The sequence below is a fragment of the Ornithorhynchus anatinus genome, chromosome X2 (genome assembly GCF_004115215.2).
Source record: "Ornithorhynchus anatinus isolate Pmale09 chromosome X2, mOrnAna1.pri.v4, whole genome shotgun sequence".
NCBI lineage: Eukaryota > Metazoa > Chordata > Mammalia > Monotremata > Ornithorhynchidae > Ornithorhynchus > Ornithorhynchus anatinus.
Genome location: NC_041750.1, coordinates 2,201,651 through 2,221,753, shown reverse-complemented (window position 1 = coordinate 2,221,753; position 20,103 = coordinate 2,201,651). Strand labels below are relative to the sequence as shown.

The 20,103-nt window shown below is 50.8% G+C and overlaps 1 protein-coding gene and 1 long non-coding RNA gene across 2 annotated transcripts in view; both read left to right on the top strand.

Annotated features, from left to right (window-relative positions):
- LOC100073609 (ankyrin repeat and KH domain-containing protein 1-like) overlaps positions 1–20,103 on the top strand; it is a 91,063-nt gene that overhangs the window by 17,467 nt on the left and 53,493 nt on the right. The window contains exons 2-3 of the mRNA XM_029053070.2: positions 4,567–4,720; positions 19,889–20,045. Coding sequence (XP_028908903.1) covers positions 4,567–4,720; positions 19,889–20,045 — 311 coding nt within the window. The remainder of the gene's footprint in view (positions 1–4,566; positions 4,721–19,888; positions 20,046–20,103) is intronic.
- Positions 5,134–8,168, top strand: LOC120638084. The gene is made up of 2 exons (XR_005659566.1): positions 5,134–5,687; positions 7,461–8,168. It is a non-coding gene; the product is annotated as an uncharacterized LOC120638084 (long non-coding RNA).

Sequence of the window (20,103 nt, the reverse complement as noted above, 5' to 3'; positions counted from 1 at the left end):
GAGATTTTTCTGCAGTGTCATTGAGAGCAGAAAAGCTTGAAACTCAGAATTATATACAGATCAAACACCTCAGCTTTCCTCCCGTAAGTCAAGGTTCAGAGCCGCTTTCCGAGAGAGCCGGCGTCTCCAGAAAGGGAATGAGCGTCTCCCGTCTTTCCTCGAAAAATCCACTCCAGATTGAGAAACGGCTACCGCCGCAGAGAGCAACTTGGAACTGGGTCTTGGGGTGTGATGCTTGTGGGGTTCACCCCCCGATCCGGGTCCCCTGTAAATCAGCAGTTTTAAGGCGTTCGTTTCGAAGAGGTTTTATCGACTCAGAGAAGCAGTCCCCCTCCTCCCTCCCTCCCTCCCCTTCTTCCGTCGGACCCGGCAGGCAGAGAATGGCCAGGAAGTGAAAGTCGAAACCAGCGAGGGTGACTTCAGGGTAAGTTTCTGTTTCAGCCTTCAAACCGGGAGGAGCTCAGATGGGGCCGCTCTTAGCTCTCCGAAGCCGTGAGGAGGCTGGATCTGGTAACGACGGGAGGGTCTCCCGACAGCAGTTGGGAAAGCAGTTCATCGGGCCACGGGGTGTCATCCGGCATTGGATTGACGCCCGGTTTTCTGAACTGCAGTGGGAACGGCTTCCTGTTGCCCGTCCGGATTTCATCGCTTTGAACGAGGAAGAACCAGTTTGAGCATCGAAAAGTTCTCAGCTACCTCGGTGGGAAGGGAGGGGAGACATTTGCCAGATAAAGAAAACAAACTTGGGGAGATAATTATAATTATTATTACGGTATTAAACCCTGTGTTTCAAGGACCGTTCTAAGCGCTGGGGTAGGTATGGGTTAATTAGGTCAGACAAAATCTGTGTCCCATTTGGGATTCAGGGACGATCACTTTTCTTGACTCCCAGGGTGACGTGGAACACCGGGAAGGGGGAGCATGTGGAGTCTCTGATCATAAAATTCTCTCCCCCCCGACCTATCCCAACTAGACTGCTTCTTCGCCCAGCCGAAAGTAGACCACCCCTCTCTAAGCCCCTCCCGCTCAGTTCGGTGATCTTTCTGATTTGGTAAAATCTAGTGGGAACACCCAACTTACCTGTTGCACCGGAGAGATGTTGGCTTTAGAGTCAGCCCTGATACAGAGCACAGAGTGATTGAGATAGAGGGCTCCGGACTGGAAAAATGAATTTTTTCGAGGGGGAGGGGAGGGAAATCCATCTTTCTACTCTGCTGGGATTTCCGGCGTCAGACCTCTCAGGACCTCAGGTGCAGTCACTGCTTTTACTCAGACTGCAGCCGTGGCCTAGACCTTTGAGCAACCCAAGTTGACAAGAAGTTCCAGAAGATTGCGGCACTTCCTAGGTCAGAGGTGAGGATTGATGGCCCCTGGGCCACCTCTAGCCCATCCGAGGTTTTGCCCCTCTATGGCAGGAGCCCAAGGCAGGCGAAGGTGGGGAGATTTGGAGTCCCCCGCCAGAGGGACCGGGTGTCAGAGGGCTCAGAGCCGTAGACTTCCCCGACCGTCACCGTCAACGGTACTTATTGAGCGCTCGCTGGGTGCGGAGCGCTCTGCTAAGCACTTGGGAGAGTCCAATCAATACAATTGGGTTGGGAGACTTGTTCCCTGCCCGCAACAAGCTTACAGTCAGCCCGCGCAAATAACGGCCAGTGGAACTCATCACTGCCCCTCCGGTTGCAGAAAGGAGACGTCCTGTCGGTGCCATGGCCGCTTCAGGCTGGTCTCCTGGTGGTTTCTGGCACTGGGGGCTGGGCCCGGGGGGAGCCTCCCTGGGCCAGAATCTTCGGAGGGCGTCCTCGAGTGGCGGCAGGTCCAGATGCCCTAGGCAGCTGGTGGCTTTCCCTGACTAAGCCCTCACCCCACCCTCCCCTGCCCATCGCCTTTGCACTTCGCCGTAAACCCCGTGAGCACTCTGATCCTCACCCCAGCTCATCAGCCTGTCCCTACCCCCTCTCTGTAATTTTATTTTAATGTCTGGCTCCCCCTGTAGAGTGTAAGCTCCACGTGGACGGGGATCGTGACTACCGACTGCGTCGAATCGCATTTCCCCAAGCACTTGGCATGGTGCTCTGCACCCAGTAAGCACTCAAATACCAGTGATCGGTTGCCGCTCGGAAGCCGTTTCCGAGAGGCCCTGCGGGCCTCCGCAGTCTTTCCTACGGAACCAGACTTCCAGGCTGGGTCAGTCTCCGTAGCGGACCAAGAAAAGAACAAACCAGGAAAGCCTAAGTTCTGGGGTCACCACCTTCCTGCGGCCTGGCCGTGGCACCTCGGTTGGCACCTCTTACCCCTTTCCGTCGTCGACCCTACCGAGTGGCAGGGAGGGAAAACTCCCAACCATTTTAGTACTTAGAATAAATGAATATTTATTGCCTGCCCGCAGCGCCCTAGGCTCATATACCAAGGCCCCGCTCATTGGACCATCTTTAAATTTTAAGCTCGAACTTCGAGTCATCGTTTCCAGACAACAGAGGTCGTATTAGAGACCTCAGTCTGCTTTGCCAAAGAATCTTCCTGAATCAAAATGATTTCACTAAATTTATCTTTTTTAAAAAAAACGGGAACAGCTTGTAATGGGGTAGATTACTCTGATATTGGCAATTGATTATAATTTGGGCAGAATCTTAATTCTTTTTGACTGTAATTAGGCCGAATGGTCTCTTGCTTCAACAGTCTTATGGTCTTAAAGGGAAAATCAGCTTGTGGCCCAAGGCAAGCGGCTTCAATCGGCCAAGCGTATTTAATTGCCTGCTGAATGTAGAGGACCGGACTGAGACCTTGGGAGAGCCCAATAGACATGATCTCTGCATTTGAGGAACTTTACAGTCTGTTTGCAGGGCACCGGTCTAAGAGCGTGGGGGAGTCCAATAGTTGGTAGACGTGATTGCTACCCTCGAGGAGCTTACAGTCTTTTGGGTGCAGAGCGTTGAATTGAGCGCTTGAAACAGTCCAGTAGAGTCAGAAGTCACTATCCCTGCCATCAAGAAGCTTACGATGTGTTTGCAGGACACTGTACTAAGACCTTGGGAGAGTCCAGTAGAGTTAGTAGGCAAGTGGAGGGGGCACCAGGGGGTTACGCCCTGAAGTAATTTACAGGTAGGTGGAGGTAAAGGTATAAGGTTAAGTCTGTAAGTGCCGTGGGGTGGAAGAGTCACGAACCCAAATGGTTTAGGTGGCATGGAAGTGCTCAACGTGGCAATTCAGGAGTGGGACGGGAATATAAGGCAGGGTGATAAAATTACTTCAAGATTAATCGTTGGATTTGTGAACACGTAGTGTACACGGTTGAACTTATCTTCACTCTGCCTTGTGGCTAAAACGCATCGGCAGAATTAGGGATGTTATTCCGACAGGGCACCATCCAGCGCTCAGGGAGAACCTGGACTGGGCAAAAACTCAGTGACATCTAAACTAAAATTCCCGGGTAATTACCGATCTGGCGAATTTCCTTGTCTGCCAAAGCCTAGGACTGAGGCCCACCAAAAGATTCTTCATGGTTCCCGGCCCTTTGGTAGCAGTCAAAGGTCACTGTCACTCACCAGCGAGTGGGAGGGGGAAAAGTTGAAAAACCGTACCCCTTTCCCTCAAGCTTGAACAGTCTAACAATGTCTTCGTATTGTGCCATCGTCTACGCCGAGCTATGGCAAACGTGAAGGAAGAGGAGGAGGAAGAAGAGGAGGAGTAATAGCATTTATTGAGTGGCCACTAGGTCCAGGGCACTCTTTCTAATTGCTGGAGGGAGGAGAGAAGATCAGGTGACCTCTCCCAGTTCCTTTCATCACTGTGATTTTATAGCCCGGCTCTAGCTTGTGTTCTGGGGCAGGGCGGGCATCCCGTGACCTGGTGGTACGAGGGCCAGGCCGGGCGCAGCCTGCCAGCCCCCGCCAGAGTTACCGACGCTCGTACCGTAGCTGCGGCACTTTGCATCGGACTACGTGACCCCTTTGTCACTGTTTGTGCAATCGGCCTCGCACGCGGGGCTCCCGCTTCTCTCTCGGGCTTACTCTACCCTGGCCTGGGGGCCGGAGGGTTGGAGAGGTCTTGGGGAGGCCACACGGGTTGCAGGAGTGGTGATAGAGAGAAACCGTTTGGCCTGGTGGCAAGAACGTGGGCTTGGGAATCAGAGGATGTGGGTTCTAATCCCGGCTCCGCACTTGCCCGCTGTGTGACCTCGGGCAAGTCACTACTTCTCTGTGCCTCAGATACCTCCTCTGTAAAATGGGGATTAAGACTGTGAGCCCCCACATTGGACAGCCTGATTATCTTGTGCTTAGAACAGTGCTTGGCACATAGTAAACATTAACAAATACCATAATTCTTATTTGTTGTTATTATTGTTATTCTGTCTGGTCCTTTCCCTCTGGGGTCTCTGGTGGATTACCCCCCACCCCCTTTTTCTTTTTGGCCAAGTCACCTTCCAGAACGCCCTCTCCTCTCAAAACCCATTTTTTAATTTTTTTAGGGGAAGTTAATTGGCCCCAGACCCTCCCGGTTAAATGTCCATCCATTTTTCTGGTCCTAGAACGACATATTTCCTGAGTCTGTCCTCTAATTCCCTCCCAGGTCGAGTCATTTATTTTGGACCAAGAAGATCTGGACAACCCAGTGCTCAAAACAACCTCAGAGTTGTTCTTATCGAGCGCCGCCGAAGGAGCGGATTTACGGACAGTGGATCCGGAGACGCAAGCGAGGTTGGAAGCATTGCTAGAAGCAGCAGGTACGTGGTGTTTTGGGGGACCGCCTCCGAGGTAGTCAGCGGGTCAAATCGATTTGCTTCTCCTCATCGCTTCCCAGGAACGGAAGTTTGAAAACTGAAGTCACATAATTGTTTTGCAAAGGGGGAGAAAAACCCTTTCCTGGTCCATATTTAATATTTAACATGCATGAAATACAAATTTATATATGTGTGTATGTATGATATATACCATAAGTAAATGGTCACTGAGTAAAGGAAAAGTTATGCAGCTCCAACCCGGGAATTCAGGTGACCCCAGCTGAAAACCAGTCCATTATAATCGCAGTCTTCTCTCCCGGGAACCAGCATACAGGCCAGGGTCGGCTCTGAATCAAGGGCTCCCATTCCAGACGTTTGTTTCAGAGTATGGGGAACCAGAGTTTTGAATTAGATGGATTTATTTAGGAGAAAAATTCTCGTTTTGAGAAACCATCGAAGGAAACCTTGTGACCAGGTGTCTTCTAGGTTAGGCCCCTGACTCTATTGTTGCTGTGGCTTTTTCCTTTTCCATTACCTTTCAGCAAGACTTTTGGCCAGTGGACAACCTTGAGGCAAGTCCCACTTCGAACCAAGCTAGGGTCACTTCTCTCTCTTATTAGGGGATATCAAGCAGGAGCCAAAGCATTAGAACTGTCCCGAGTTAGTGATTTCAATTAAAACGGAACACAACGTGGCCGGGGAAAACTCTGGAAATACTTTACCTCAGTTTAGGCAGTGATTTAGACCCTCCCAGGTCTGTGTCCCCAACCCTGACCTTCCCGTAAAAAGTGAAGAAATGAAGCTGAGCTTTAGCTGTCCGTCTCCACCCCAAGCAAAGACTGACCGGTCTCTTAAAGAAAGCTTGTCCCGAGTTCCGAGCGTCATAATGCCACCCGCCGTCACAGAGAAGGAGTGCCAGAGAAGAGCGGTGGTCCGTCAGCAGTGGTCTCTGAGTGGAGGAAGACATAAGGTCAGCCCCCAAAATGACCACCCGAGTGGAGGAGACTCAAACGTGGGGACTTAGAAAGTGGTAGATGGGGGAAGGGAAAGTCTCGGAGGGCAGGGGGTGGTTTCATCTCCATCCTGTTGTGGAAGAGCCAGTGCCAAGAAGGGCCTGGTTTTTAGGAGACGGGCCGGTTGGCCGGCACTGGGTTTCGCAGGGTGCCCCTGTGCAGGCAAGTGGGGAAGAGGCTGGGCTCGGTGGGCGGACCGGTGCTGGATTGTGAGGAAATCGGTCGTTAGCGATACCCGTCACGTCACCGATGGCTCCCTTCAGTTCCCACTGGCCAGTCTGCCGTCTCATTCTTCGTGTTCTTCCGCAAAAGTCCAACTGCCCCACGCTAGAGCCCTCCGTCAGAACTGCGGAAGTGGCCCGAAATGCCCGATCCTTTTAAGCAGCAGGGTGCCTTAGCATCGACCTTCTCATCCAGATGCCTTTCAGAAGGGAAAAGGGCATGTCGAGAGGAATGGTTCTCAGCCTTCCACAAGGTGTCAGCAACTGTTCAGCTAGTTCTGCGCTTTGGCAGTCGCCCTTGGGATCCTGTGAATTCAGCCGGCCGAGGTGCTGGACCCAAGCCATCAGCCGACGGCCTAGAAGACTGACCGGGTCGTCCGTGTGGTCGGGTGCAAGTCACTCGGCTAGCGAGTGTTGAGTTTTGTGTTTCAGCATCGTCATCTTTTGTTCTTTAGGGATTTTCAACCTGCTAAAACTATTCTCGTCGGTAGAGTGTAGAGGAATTTTGGCGGGGTGCTACCCGAGAGTCGAGCAGGAGGAGACGGTTGCCGCCAGCGAGCCTTAACGGCTAATAATAAACCCAACTCGTTCATCTTAGGAAGGTGGTTCATTTTGCGGAGCGAAAGAGAAGCTGCGACCCTCCGTGGTTGAGAGTCCCAAACGGGAGGAGACTAAGGAGCTCCCACTCCGTTCTAACTCGTCAGTGCTCGGAGGAGGCGCTCATCCCTTGCACCCAAAAATGCTCTCGGGAACAGCTGTCTAGGCAGGTCGGCGGCGTCTGTCCATCGCCATCCCGCTCGGTCGGCTGCATAGGCTTGGAGGCTATTTGGCACTTTCGGATGAGTTCCTAGAGTATCCATTCGCACCCTGTGGAATGGTGTCACCTGAAGTTGAAGCCTTTCAACTTCTGCTTCTCTTTGCACCTCCTGGGAAAGAGTACTCCGTTTTTACTGGGTAGCTTCAGTCCTTCCTAACCATCAGAATGAATTAACGTGGCAGACTTCGTTTAGGGATTTTACAGACTGGCTTCTCTTCCCTAATTACAAACCCAAGCACGGAGTTAGAACTCGGTGGCTAGCACCGAACAAAAGGAAAATAACTCCCTTCGAACATACGTTGCTCCTTGTCAGCTAAATTTTTGATTGATATTTCTGAGCGCGCTTTGCAGAGACCATATGCATTCATTCATTCATTCATTCATTCAATAGTATTTATTGAGCGCTTACTATGTGCAGAGCACTGTACTAAGCTCTTGGGATGAACAAGTCGGCAACAGATAGAGACAGTCCCTGCCGTTTGACGGGCTTACAGTCTAATCGGGGGAGACGGACAGACGAGAACAATGGCAATAAACAGAGTCAAGGCAAAGAACATATGCACCTTGGTTGCTCTAAGCGTTGTGTAAGTTTTGGAATGACTTAGACGTAGTACCCAGTGGATACGAAAGGCTAGAATTCGCAGCGCTTCGGACTCGAAGCAAAGCGTTCATTGTACTTCCTACGTTCGCAGAAAGTCCGCGCATACCAAACCTACATTATTTGGAATGGTATTAGTAATCCTGGTCGAAGCGAAAGATGGCGGTCTCCGGACGAAAGGCCAATTGCTCATCGAATGTTCTCGTCCTGATTATTTGAAGAAACGAACGAGTCGGTGTGAATCCGAAGCACTGAAAATGCAAGTTATCGTTGCCTCTTCTTCAGCAGACCTTTTGACGTGGCCTCGAGCCAGTTCAGAACCCACAAAAATTGGCTGGTCCAGGTGGCCGCAGGAGGGCTGCAGCTCAGGTCAGGAGGGGAGAGGCATTTCCCTCCCACCTGTCAGGCTGAGTGAGTCCTCTGCTCCTTTCCTGGCACCCTCCCCGCCCCCTTCACATTGAGGCGAAGCAGTGGATGTCTGAATACGGTCAAGAATTCGCTTGCTCTTTCAGTCGGGAGGACGTCCCTCCATCCGGCGGGTGGATGGCGGATTTATTTTTCTTTCCACTGAGCTGGGCGTCTGCATGCCCAATTATTCTAATTTTCATTTATCCACAGGATCCCCCGGTGGTGCCATTGTGACTCTCTGCGTTCTTCCCACCATTTGTAGGTGCCTGAATTCAAACGCAGCCACAGAGCAGACTGGTGGGGATGGGGGGGAGACCGCTGGGGTCACATCAGCCCCTTCGGCCACACCCGAGGAATAAAATTCTCCGCCCGGAGACTCGTCCGAGAACGTGAAGCGGGTCCGCGCAGGATCAGCTACGTGCAGTCCGAAATCAGTAATTCATTGATCGTGGTACTTGTTGAGCACTTACTGTGTTCCAGGCGCTGGGGTGCAAATGGGTTAGGTTGGACCCAGCCCTTGTCCCTCAGTCTAAATTAGAAAGGAACGGGATTTAATCCCCACTTTACGGATGTGCTAACTGAGGCACGGAGAAATGAAGCGACTTGCCCAAGGTCACACGGCAGACAGTTGGCAGAGCTGAATTAGAATCCAGGTCCTCTGATTCCCAGGCCTGAGCTCTTTAAACTAGGTAATACCGCTCCGCATTAGAGAGCTTCCCAGCGGGGGGGCGGGGACCACGGGGACTTAAAGAAAAAAGGACCCCGAGGGCCCCTGAGCAATGGTCTTTTGCCAGTTAATGACTCGGGACAAATCTGAATATTGCAAAATTATAAAAAGTAATGCTCGAGACAGTTTTTGAAACGCTTAGTGGCAAAGTACATATAGGAAAGGGCCGTGCTAAGAAAACAGAGTTGAAGGCAATCCATCCACTTGGCAGAGATAATGATAATGGGTCCAGTGCTCTGCACATAGTAAGCCTAAAGTACCACTGATCGCATCTGCAGTGCTCTGACTGAGGAGTAATTATCCAATTTACAGATAGGTGGGGCCTTAATGTCTCAATTTTTGGTCGAAACTAAACACACTTATAAATGCAGACAGTTCTCATTTTAATCACCTCGGAAGTTCCGTGTAAGGCTGAAGTAGCTCAAGTTGATTTAATTTCGCTAATGCTCCTCCAATTCCCCCACCAAAGAGTTTGAGGGCCATTGTGTGGACTCCGAGGTACATCTGAGCAGCTTCTTTCTTCCTCGACTAAGGTTTAGAATGGGAAGAATTTCACGATGTGTGATCTCAGGCCTATTGGTATTGGCACCTCCCTGACAGGGCCACAACGTACGTGGGGAGGAAGGGGGCGGCCACGGCCCAAATTCACTGCTCCCGGGTCCCTGCCGTCCAGGGTAATCCCACCACCCAGACTGATGCGTTGGTGGGAGGTGCAGATTATCAGGGGACCCGAGAGGCAGCACAAGAGTTGTGGAGACCCCGCAGTCTGTGGAATCCAAGTCGGTGGTGAAAGTTGAAATATCTTTTTCCCCTTGGGCCGTTTTCCCCTCTTAAGCCACTGTACGATTCAGTCGTAGATGGGAACAGTATTTGGTTTGTTACCACGTTATTCCGATTTTCCCGATCCCATAGGAACAATTTTTGAAGTGACTCGCTCAAGGTCACACAGCAGACAAATTGCAGAGTTGGGATTAGAACCCAGGTCCTCTGACTCCCAGGCCTCTGCCTGGGAATGTTTTGACTGGGGCCAGTGTTCTTCAGCCTCTTCTCTGTCGCCCTGCTTAAGAACCTCTACCAGTGACCTGAAAACTGGCATTTCAGTTGGGGATTAAGTAAATGGGGATTAAGACTGTGAGCCCCACGTGGGACAACCTGATTCCCCTGTGTCTCCCCCAGCGCTTGGAACAGTGCCCTGCACATAGTAAGCGCTTAACAAATACCAACATTATTTCGACATACATCCGGTCCTCCGGGAATATTTTTCCAACTCTGTAGGATCTGAGCATCATAGAATGGTCTTGAATCGGTTCACCGGACATTCCCTCCATCCGACTCCCAGCCCGGAGGCACGCACCCAAGGAATCTGCACACGATTCCGAACGGCTTAACAGAATCTTCAGAGTTCTGACCGAATGGCCAGGGTTAATGTGCCTGGAAATTCCTGTACTAAACTGTCAGATTTTTTTCACTGGCGATTCAGAGCCTAAGCCTGCTGCCGAATTCTGCTACCTCAGCGGCACCCTGACCGACTGTTCGTACAAGACCGAATCAAATTACTGTTTCCCCTCTCCCTAATCTGGGTCGGTGTTTCTCTCCCCCTGTAGACTGGAAGCTCCTCGTGGGCAGGGATCATATCTACCAAGTCTCTTGTGGCGTTCTTTCCGAAATGCTTAGAACAGTGCTCTGCACACACAGAAAGGTCTCGGTAAATACCATTGATTGATTGGAAATCAAACCAGCCAGGGTGCCTTTTGGAAGGCAGATAGTGGGTGTTCATTGTGATATTGTAGTATCTATTGTTACGTTGTACTCTCCCAAGCATTTAGTATAGCGCTGTGCGCACTGTAAGTACTCAATAAATTCATTCAATAGTATTTATTGAGCGCTTACTATGTGCAGAGCACTGTACTAAGCACTTGGAATGTACAAATCGGTAACAGAGACAGTCCCTGCCCTTTGATGGGCTTACAGTCTAATCGGGGGAGACAGACAAGAACAATGGCAATAAATAGAATCAAGGGGAAGAACATCTCATTAAAACAATAGCAAATAAATAGAATCAGGGTGATGTACATCTCATTAACAAAATAAAATGCGATTGATTGAATGAGTGTCATCCAGGAACTAGTCCCAGACCCCGACTGAACGACGGAGAGCATTTGTGCCGCCCGGCCATCTACGGCTGTACAGTCTGGGTCTATCCTTCGGGCATCCCGTTTGGACAACTGGAGATGATGTCGTCATCAGCTGCCCGTTACACTCAACTAAAGAAGGGTGAGACCAGATCACAGACAAAGCCACGCGAGCCCCCGCTTCAACCGATCTAAGCAGCAGCACTCGCCCCGGCCCCCCGCCCCGGGGAGAGAGACGGGAGAATGGATGAAAGCAGGGCACCCAACGCAGCCGCCTAATGGTGGACTGCGATTCTTGGAAGCGCGCTCCCGTTTGAACTGAAAACGTTCACTGTCAAAACTTAGAAAATTCACTTCTGAACAGGGATGGTTCGCTGCCTTGTCAGCTTTCACCTTGCCAGGGAAAAATGAAGGTTGCCCAGCAGTTAATCCTGTGTGTAATTAGCATAGGCACAGGAGGAGGCAGAGAGATGTTGAGATAAGATATCAAACAGGTCAGTCTGGTGAGCCGAACCTTTTGTGTGTGCAGGGTACAGGACAATAGAGGTGGAAGATAGGATGCCTGCCCTCTAGGAGCCTCCAATCTAAGGAGTCAGGCAAAGAATAATTTACAGATAGGAAGAAGAAAGTGCTAGATCAGTCAAGAGATGATATTTATTGAGCTCTTTACTATATGCGGAACACCAAGCCCTTGGGAGGCAGAATTGAGCAGCCACATTCTCAGCCCACAACAGGCGAATACAGTCTTGAAGGGGGAGATGGATATGGGTAGGAATAAGTAATTTATGATTTAAAGAAGGATACCTGAGTGGAGTGGGGTTGGGTAGGTGGTTAGGTGGGCGAGCGAGTGAATAAATAGGAGAGTATATTATCTGAAAAAGTACGCTTCCAGCGTCTGAGCAACTAAACAAAGGCAAAGAGCCTCTTACGATCACAAGTGGCACTTTGTATGACCCTTTTGTTGCATCCTACGGCTTTGTATTCAAATTTGTGTTGTCACAGCAGATGCTGTGGAATGAATCCAGAGGGTCAATGGAATTGCCTTTTTTATTTTTTTTTTTTTGGAGTAAGAAGCTCGATTGCGGAGGCTCCCGTCTGTTACAACAGGCGTGCCCCCGTCCCCAGACTGCAGGACAAGGAAGTGATTGTAACGTAGCGCTAAGGGCTTGCCCAGTGCCACTCTCCCCGTCTCTGTCTCTCGCCCGTCAGTCAGGTCTCCTCCGGGACCCGGGGCTCACACCCGTATGGGCAGGCAGGAGTGCCAGACCCACTCTCCGTGGTAGAGTTGGTCCTGGGCTGCGCCGCAGCTCCGCGACCCAGCAGGCGGTTGGCTCGGTAGGCGTGGCGGTCGCCTCCCCCGGCATCGGGCAGCTGTTGGTTTGTTTTCCAGGAGTCCCACTGGGCTCGTCCTCCCAACCAACAGCCCGGCCCCAGCAGGAATTCCCCTACTGGCAGCGCGGGGGCTAGGACCGACATCTCCCGATTCCCAGAGCTGCGCTCTTTGAACAGCGACGACAGCGAGGCCTCTGACCCAACCGACGTTCTGCCCCGAGAGAAGGGCGGAGCCTAGAAACAGCCAACTTTTTCTTTTTTACTGGCTTGGACTGAGATCGTGGACTAGTTGGCCTGAAAAAACCGTGGCACTCCTCGGGTAGCAGAAGATGGGGGGAAACGAATATTTTTTTTTAATCCCGCTTCAAGACCCTGAAAAAGCGAGCGTCCACCAAAGGACTCACTTTGAGTTCGGTGTGTCACGGAGAACTCCTAGGTGTTAGGGAGAACTGGGCACTCAGAGAAGCAGTGTGGCCTGGTGGCTAGAACACGGTCCTGGGAGTCACAGGGACTTTGGTTCTGATCCCGGCTCCGTCGTTCGTCTGCTGTGCGACCTTGGGCAAGGCGCCTCATTTCTCTGGGCCTCGATTCCCTCGTCTATAAAATGGGGATTAAGACAGAGCCCCATGTGGGTAATGAACTGTGTCCAACCTGAGTAATTTGGATCTACCCCAGCGCTCAGAACAGCGCCTGGCACATAGTAAGCACTTAACAGATACCATATAAAAAAAAAGTAGGAGATGCGATGTTTCTCTAGACTGTAAGCTTGTTAGGGTCAGGGTACGTATCTGCAAATTCTGTTGTACTCTCCCAAGTGCTTAGTACAGTGCTCTGCACATAGGTGCTCAATAAGTGCCGTTGATTAGGCCGGAGGCCCCATGTGGGACACGGACTGTGTCTCTATCCTGATAAACTCGTATCTGGCCCAACACTTAGTGCTCGACACATAGTAAGCGCTTAAATACCAGGCCAAACAAATACCATAATGAGTTCTGGGCTCGAGGCTTTTTTTAAAAAAGAGAGTCTCCCGAATTAACTTCTAATTATGTGCAGTAGCAGTTCTGCTATATGGAAATGTATTTAAAGTGAACGAGCCTGGCTCCCTGCTTTGTTAGATGATGCTAATTCTGTCCCCAGTATCTACATTTTGCTAAATAGCAACGCTGTCCTGAGTGTTTACAGTTCAGCTCTGGCCAACCACAGAAATTTTAAATTTCCAGCGGAAGGGAAACCCTAAAAGACGATTCTCTTTTCAGTGGCTTGCAAGTAGAATTTTCAGGGGACCAGCCGGGAAGAAAATGAACAGGATTCGACAGTTATGGGCTCTTCTGGAAAGATGAACTGGGACGAATTCAAATTTCCCTTTATGCTTGTCAGTATAAGGGTTGATTTTTCTGTTCTTGGAGTACCGCGTGGACACACGGGCGTGCACACTGTGATTCACCCTTTTGTATCGAATGGAAGGATCTCTGCCCTTTGCTGTGGAGGGGCGTCATTTAGAAAACACTAAAAATTAGCCTCAAAAGAGGAGTTGTGAGTACCCCCCTGCAGGGTCACACACGCCTCCTATAAGTGGTTTTACCTTTCCCGGTGGCAGCTCGGAAAGCAGAGGGCACTCACTGCTAGTAAACTTTCTAAAAAAAAATGTGGCGAGAGCCCAACAGAGTCAGAGGGAACACTTGTTGCGAAACGTTCTGAAAGGCTTTTCGCGTCTCAGCCTTTTCCTTTATGGCCTGCACCACGTGAGGTAATAGAGAAAGCGAACTCGAAGCCACCCACGGGTGTAGGCGCCACGCTTATTTTCGAGACGTGTTAGGAAAGGTGGGCGCGAATGGCTTGGTATTGCTTGATTCGGTCTGGATCCAGGACGAAAGGGCAGGTAAAAGATGGCATCTTCTCTCTGAGTACTTAGTGCGTGCTGAATACCGCCCTGCGAGCTTGAGTAGGGACATTAGTTTCTTGTGAAGAATCTTTCGTCCAGGATTGTGTCATGAAGAACTCTAGGTATCAGAAGCAATTGGATTCATTGAAAAAGAAGTTCCACGTTTGTTTGAGTCTTCCGACTTCGGAGTAGTCCCTCATCTTAGGATTTCACGGGCACAATTTTGCGCACTTCGTGAATATCGAGACTCTGGTCGTGTCCCCTTTCAGCCTCTGCCTTTCCAGACTAAAGAGCTTCAGTATTTTCAGTCTTACTTTGAATGGAAGCTCCCTCTCGACCGTCTCCATCTTTTTGCCCTCGTTGTCGGTGGCTAACAAACCAGATCCACACCGACCCAGCCGAGACCCAGATGGTTCATTGGAGGGTCATACTCACCACCCTAGGTTATGCTTTAGAAAGTTACAGAATGTGAGGACTGCAGTAGAATGGATAGATAGGATCCCTGCCCTCGGCGAGCTTGCAGTCTAACGGAGAGGTTTATGGAGTTGACGGTGGGCAGTAGGAAAAACCCAACACTCCAAGACCCCAACTCTGGGAGCCAGGTTTGGGTCCCAAGTCAGGGATCGACTGCCCCGAGAAACCAACTTTTTGGGTCCGATTCACCGTCTTTACTTAGAGCCCCAAGTCCGTCGGTAGCTACAGGGCTGATTGAACCGTTTCTCCCTAGCAGAGAATCTGGGGAGGTCAATCTGGTTAAAGACGTGAGGTCATTAAGTGGTTAAAATCACCTAGACGGGGCGATTCACCAGGAGCGACTGGCCTGGGGGCAAGTTCAATAAATAAATGAATTTATTCATTCAGTGGTATCTATTGAGTGCTTACTGTGTGCAGAAAATTCTGCCAAGCGGTAGGGACAGTACAGTATAACAAAAAACAGACACATTCCCTGCCCACAGTGAGCTTACAGTCTAGAGAAGGAGCTTACTGTATATTTGAATATTAGGCCACCGATTGTGACCTTTGTTTGCCTTGGCTTTTCACTGTTGCTGGAAGTGCCTGTGGGGGAACAGACGGTCCCTCGTGCTGATGTGTGTTGTGTTTCGCCTTTCCTCTTGGGGTATTTCCAGACGTCGTCCGGATGCGTTTCAAAGATCCTCTCATTTTGACTTGGTTTTATCGAAGACTAGCTTATTGCGAAGAGTGGTCATATTTTGTGGTGAAAATGGATCGAGCTGTCGATGGTGGGCTTTGCAGATTCGGTGATTGCAAATTCTTGGCTAAATCGGATTATTTATTCATTTGGTTTTGATGGTGGGGGCTTGTGTCTTTCGGTGTTTCCAGGGCTGGGAGGAATGGCCCCTGGAGCCTGGGCTTCAGGTAGAACTCCCGACTCTGCTTTTGACATCTGGGGCCTTGAGCCACAATGCCTACCGTAGTCTGTTCCGTCGGGGAATGCGTGGTAGACACAAAGGTGTAATCAAGCCAAATCGTCAAACCCTTTGAGGTATCTGGTGGTTTCAGAGCTATTTACGATATCCACCCTGTTGTAGAGCCGACGTAATAACCGTGACACGGTGGTTTGGCATTAAGGAAATTGCAGTGTTTGCCAGCCCCTTTCATTCATTATCCAATCCAGCACATTCGACTCCGTTCACGTTACCCCTGTTACACGGGCCACGGTCCACGTGAAAGGAAGACCTCGTTTTCCTTCAGTTTTCCTCACGGTCCGGGTTAAAGTCGAAGCCACTGCAAGTGCTGACGTTTCTAACATTTAAGCACCAGCTCCGTGCCAGGCGCTGTGCTAAGCACTGGGGTAGGTACAAGATAATTAGCCTGGACACGGTCCGAGTCCCACGTGGGGCTCACAGTTTTTATCCCCGTTTTGCAGATGAAATAACCGAGGCACAGTGAAGTGACTTGCTCAGGGTCACGGAGCAGGCGCGTGGCAAAATGGGATTAGAACCCAGATCCTCCGACTTGCAGGTCTGTGCTCTGTCCTCTAGGCCATGCTGCTTGTAGTGTTTTTCTTTAAAAGGCAGTCCATTAAAGTGAAGCAGAACCCACAAGAAGTAGCGATGGTTTGGGCCTTCGGGTTTTGGGTGTATGATCCAAGACCACCGCTCTGGTGAGAAGGTCGTGATTTCCGAATCTCTGCCTGTTTTAGTTACTGTAGATACAGGGATGCTCTCTTCTTGCGAAGTCCTTCGTTTGGGGGGAGATGGATCGATATTTTATAAAAAGTTGGAAATTCAGTTTCAGTTTGAAGCTTGTCTGGCGATCTGAGACCCCAAAAGAGAATAGTTAGGAGGCTTCTGTTCAGAAATGAAATCCTACTCCAGGAGCCCTTGGTCCATCTTTCAAATCCCCCCCGCCCCCCCGTTAGACCCTGGGAAAAAACAGGCAGAAATTATTACAAGCCGGCTGAAGCAAGACCTAAATCAAATTCGTAACCGCAGGATCGGGCAGCGGGTGTTTAAGATGATATCAAATAAATGTAGTTTGCAAACCCCAGTGCCAGAAATGGAAGCAAACTCTTTTCGGAGCAGACCCGACCCACAGAGGAGGCAGCGCGGGGCTGGGGGCAGTGCCCGAGTTAGTTTCTATTTTGGCTAAACTACTGACTCACCCCGCGCCCACAGGCAAAGCAGCTTAGCCTCTTTGCGGCTCTGTTTCCTCATTTGTGAAAAGCAGAGCCGAGAAAAGGCTGCCTCCTCAGAGACGTCGCGTGTCGTAAATGGTTGTCGCGGGACGCTCGGCGAGCCTTAGAAGGCGGTGGATGACAGAGGTGCCCTTCGGTCCCAAGGCGACACGGGTGACGGTGAGGCCGCGTCGGCGCCCTGCCGCTACGTTGGGGTCGAAACGTGCTTCCGCTCGGACCTCAAGGGCTCCCGTCTTCCTCGGAGCCAAGTCGTTTCAGGTTTTTATTCCGAGGGGGAGCGTGAGGGGCGGGTGGAAGGCGAGAGCCCTTTCGATCAACGAGTGGTGTTTATTGAGCGCCTACCACGGGCAGGGCGCTACGCTGAGCGCGAGGGAGAGTACGGTGCGGTAGAATGGGTAGACGCGATCCCTGCCCACAAGGAGCGGACAGACTGGAGGGACGCCGAACGGAATTACAGATGGATATGTACACAGGCGCCGTGGGCGTGGGAGAGCAGGAAAATGCTGAAGGGCTTCAGGCTCGAGAGCATGGGCGACGCAGAGGGGAGGGCTTGTGGGGAGATGACAGGGAAGGGAGGACAAATAAAGGAAATGAGGACTTAAGGAAGGCCTCTTGGAGGAGAGGCTGACGAGGGCATATTGGAACAGGGGGCAGCGATGACTTGAGGTGGGCTGCCTAACCCAGCGAGAAAGAGTGAATGTTACAAGCATTATTTTACTAGCATAACCTCCCTCTTCTCCAGGTGGGAAATGTACACTCTGCCTTCATGTTCCTTTCTCTCTGCGATGATTCTGAACTTTGGTGGTATTCGTAGTAGTAATATTGATTAAGCGCTTACTCTGTGCAGAGCACTTGAATGATCCTTTCTCTCCTCCCAGAGTCCAGTGAAGAGTGTTGCCCTCAAGGGTTTTTGCCAGTCTGTCCCTCCCAGTGGTCCGATAAAAAATGAGGCAAATGAACTGAAGGCACTTGGAGAGAGATAAGGGGGGGGGGGGGCGGTGGAAGAGAGAGATTTAAGCTTCCCATCTCAGTGGTTATCAGAGGAAAGCACCAAATGGGTGAACACGATCTGGGGCCAGAAAGGAAAACTCACCGTGCTAAGGTTGATCCTTGGGTGAGGCTGGCCTGAGGGACGGGGAGAGGATTATGCTTGTTCTAGAGGCACCGGAAGACAGACTGACCTTAAGACCTGAAACCAGGTGATGGGCCACAAAAAGGCCAAGCATTTCTTATGGTACTTGCTAAGCGCTCACCGTGTGCCAAGCACTCTACAGAGACTGGGGTAGATAGAAGGTAATCAGGTTGGATATAGTCCTGTCCTACATGGAGCTTCAGAGTCTGAGGGAACAGGAGTTAATCCCCGTTTTACAGATGAGGAAACTGAGTCCCTGTGAAGTGACCTGCCCGACTGGCCCGGAGTCATAAAACAAGTGGTGAAAGCCGGGATTAGAACCTAGGTCCTCTCGCTCCTCGGCCCTGGCTCTTTCCACCGGGCCACACTGCTTGAGCGGAGTGAGCTTCCCTGGCTTCTGTCGGAAAGTCCGGGTGGAGCCTCTGAACGGTAGAGGAAAGGGAACAGTTTCCCCCCAGAGAAGAGTTAGGAAACTGGATCTAACGGTCCGGGCATTCGAATCCAGAAATGGGCTCAGGGTCTTTCACCCGTCGAGAGTCCTTTCCTTGGCAGACACAAAACCCGGTGGGATGGAGCAGCGTGGCTGGAGAAGCAGCGTGGCTGGAGAAGCAGCGTGGCTCAGTGGAAAGAGCACGGGCTTTGGAGTCAGGGCTCATGAGTTCGAATCCCAGCTCTGCCACTTGTCGGCTGTGTGACTGTGGGCAAGTCACTTAACTTCTCTGTGCCTCAGTTCCCTTATCTGTAAAATGGGGATTAAGATTGTGAGCCCCACGTGGGACAACCTGATTCCCCTATGTCTACCCCAGCGCTTAGAACAGTGCTCGGCACATAGTAAGCGCTTAACAAATACCAACGTTATTATTATGGAGGGCTCTGAACCCGAGAGGCCGACTGTAATAACAGTCCCTGAAAGGTCTAGGAGTGGACTGGGGAATAAATAGCACCTATTAGCAGGAAGGCGGCCTAGTGCTCTTAGAACGACGAGCTGCCAAAATATGGTTTATATATTGCCTTCCACCTTGAGAGTGGAAGCTCCTTTTGGGCAGGGGATGTCACTTGCCTGGTGGCTACTTCCCAGGGCATTGCGCCCAGGTGATGCTCAACTGCTAAATACTATTACCGTGGTAAGAAATGGAGCCGGCTGGCCACTTTGGGTACGTGTCAGTAGATTAAGCCAGGAAAAGGAGCCAACCGACTAAAGTCCGTCACTAAGTTGATGGCCAGCAAATAAGGTACTGGCCCGTTGGTTAATCCGGCCATTATGCCATTCAGCAGAGCAACGGTTAGGTGACCTTGGCCAATGTATAACCTCCAGTTCCCCCACACCCTCAGTGCTAGGAAGGGAGTAGATCCCCACTTCCTCGGGTGCTCTTATTCTTCCACCCATTCACCACAATCACTTGGTATTGTATGGAATTTTAAAAACCAGGAGGACTAGAAACTTGAAAATCCCCACCATCAAATTAACGCGAGCTGAGGCCGGAATCTTTGGTCGTTTCAATGAGAAAGGTATGATGTCTCTCTCCCTGCCCCGCCACAAGGAATTGGTAGAAAAAAATGATGCTTGGTGATGCCATATAGAAGAGCCATATCTTTCTTAAAGATTTAAGAGGCAAATGACCTCATAGGGTATGAGCAGTTTGAGGATTTTAAAATAGTGTCCCTTGTTATCCCTTGGTTATCCTGGGTAAAACGTTTCTTTGAGCTCTAATCATTTTTATCCCCTACCCCAAATTCAGCATTAGGTTGAGTAAGATGTTCAATATTTGAGGACTTAAAGGGCAGCGGGAAGCTGAAATGAAGCAGCTGAACACACACGGGTTTAATTAACCCATCCACTCTATTTATTGAGCATTTAGTGTGGGCAGAGCACTGTATTAAGTGCTTGGGAGGGTACAGTTCGGCAGAGTTCACAGACGTGTACTCGGCCCACGAGGAGTTCCGGTCTTGACGGGGAGACAGACGTTAATATCGATAAAATCAGTGGTGCTTCACAATAAAACTTGCAGGCTGAGTTCTTACTTTAATACGAAGGATTGATTGATTTCCTACCACCACGGGCCGGACGTTCTGCTTCCGAACACATCGGTTTACCGTGCGCGTTGGATGGTCCGGCGTGTTAGGAAAGGATCCCCGACTCCCCTCGGAGGGGGCCAGGCTTTTCCGATGTCCCTCGGCGTCTTTTCCGGTGTAACAGTTTGTGTTTCTTTGTCTCTCTCCCTCCCTTTCCCGACCGAACGTGCCCTGAAGGAATCGGCAAGCTGTCCACCGCCGACGGTAAAGCCTTCGCGGACCCCGAGGTGCTCCGGAGGCTGACCTCCTCCGTCAGCTGCGCGCTGGACGAGGCCGCGGCCGCGTTAACCCGGATGCGAGCGGAGAACAGCCAGAATGCAGGGCAAGCGGACAAGTGAGTGTCCGGAGACTTCAATTCCCTGGGCCTCAGTTTCCTCATTCGGATGGGGATC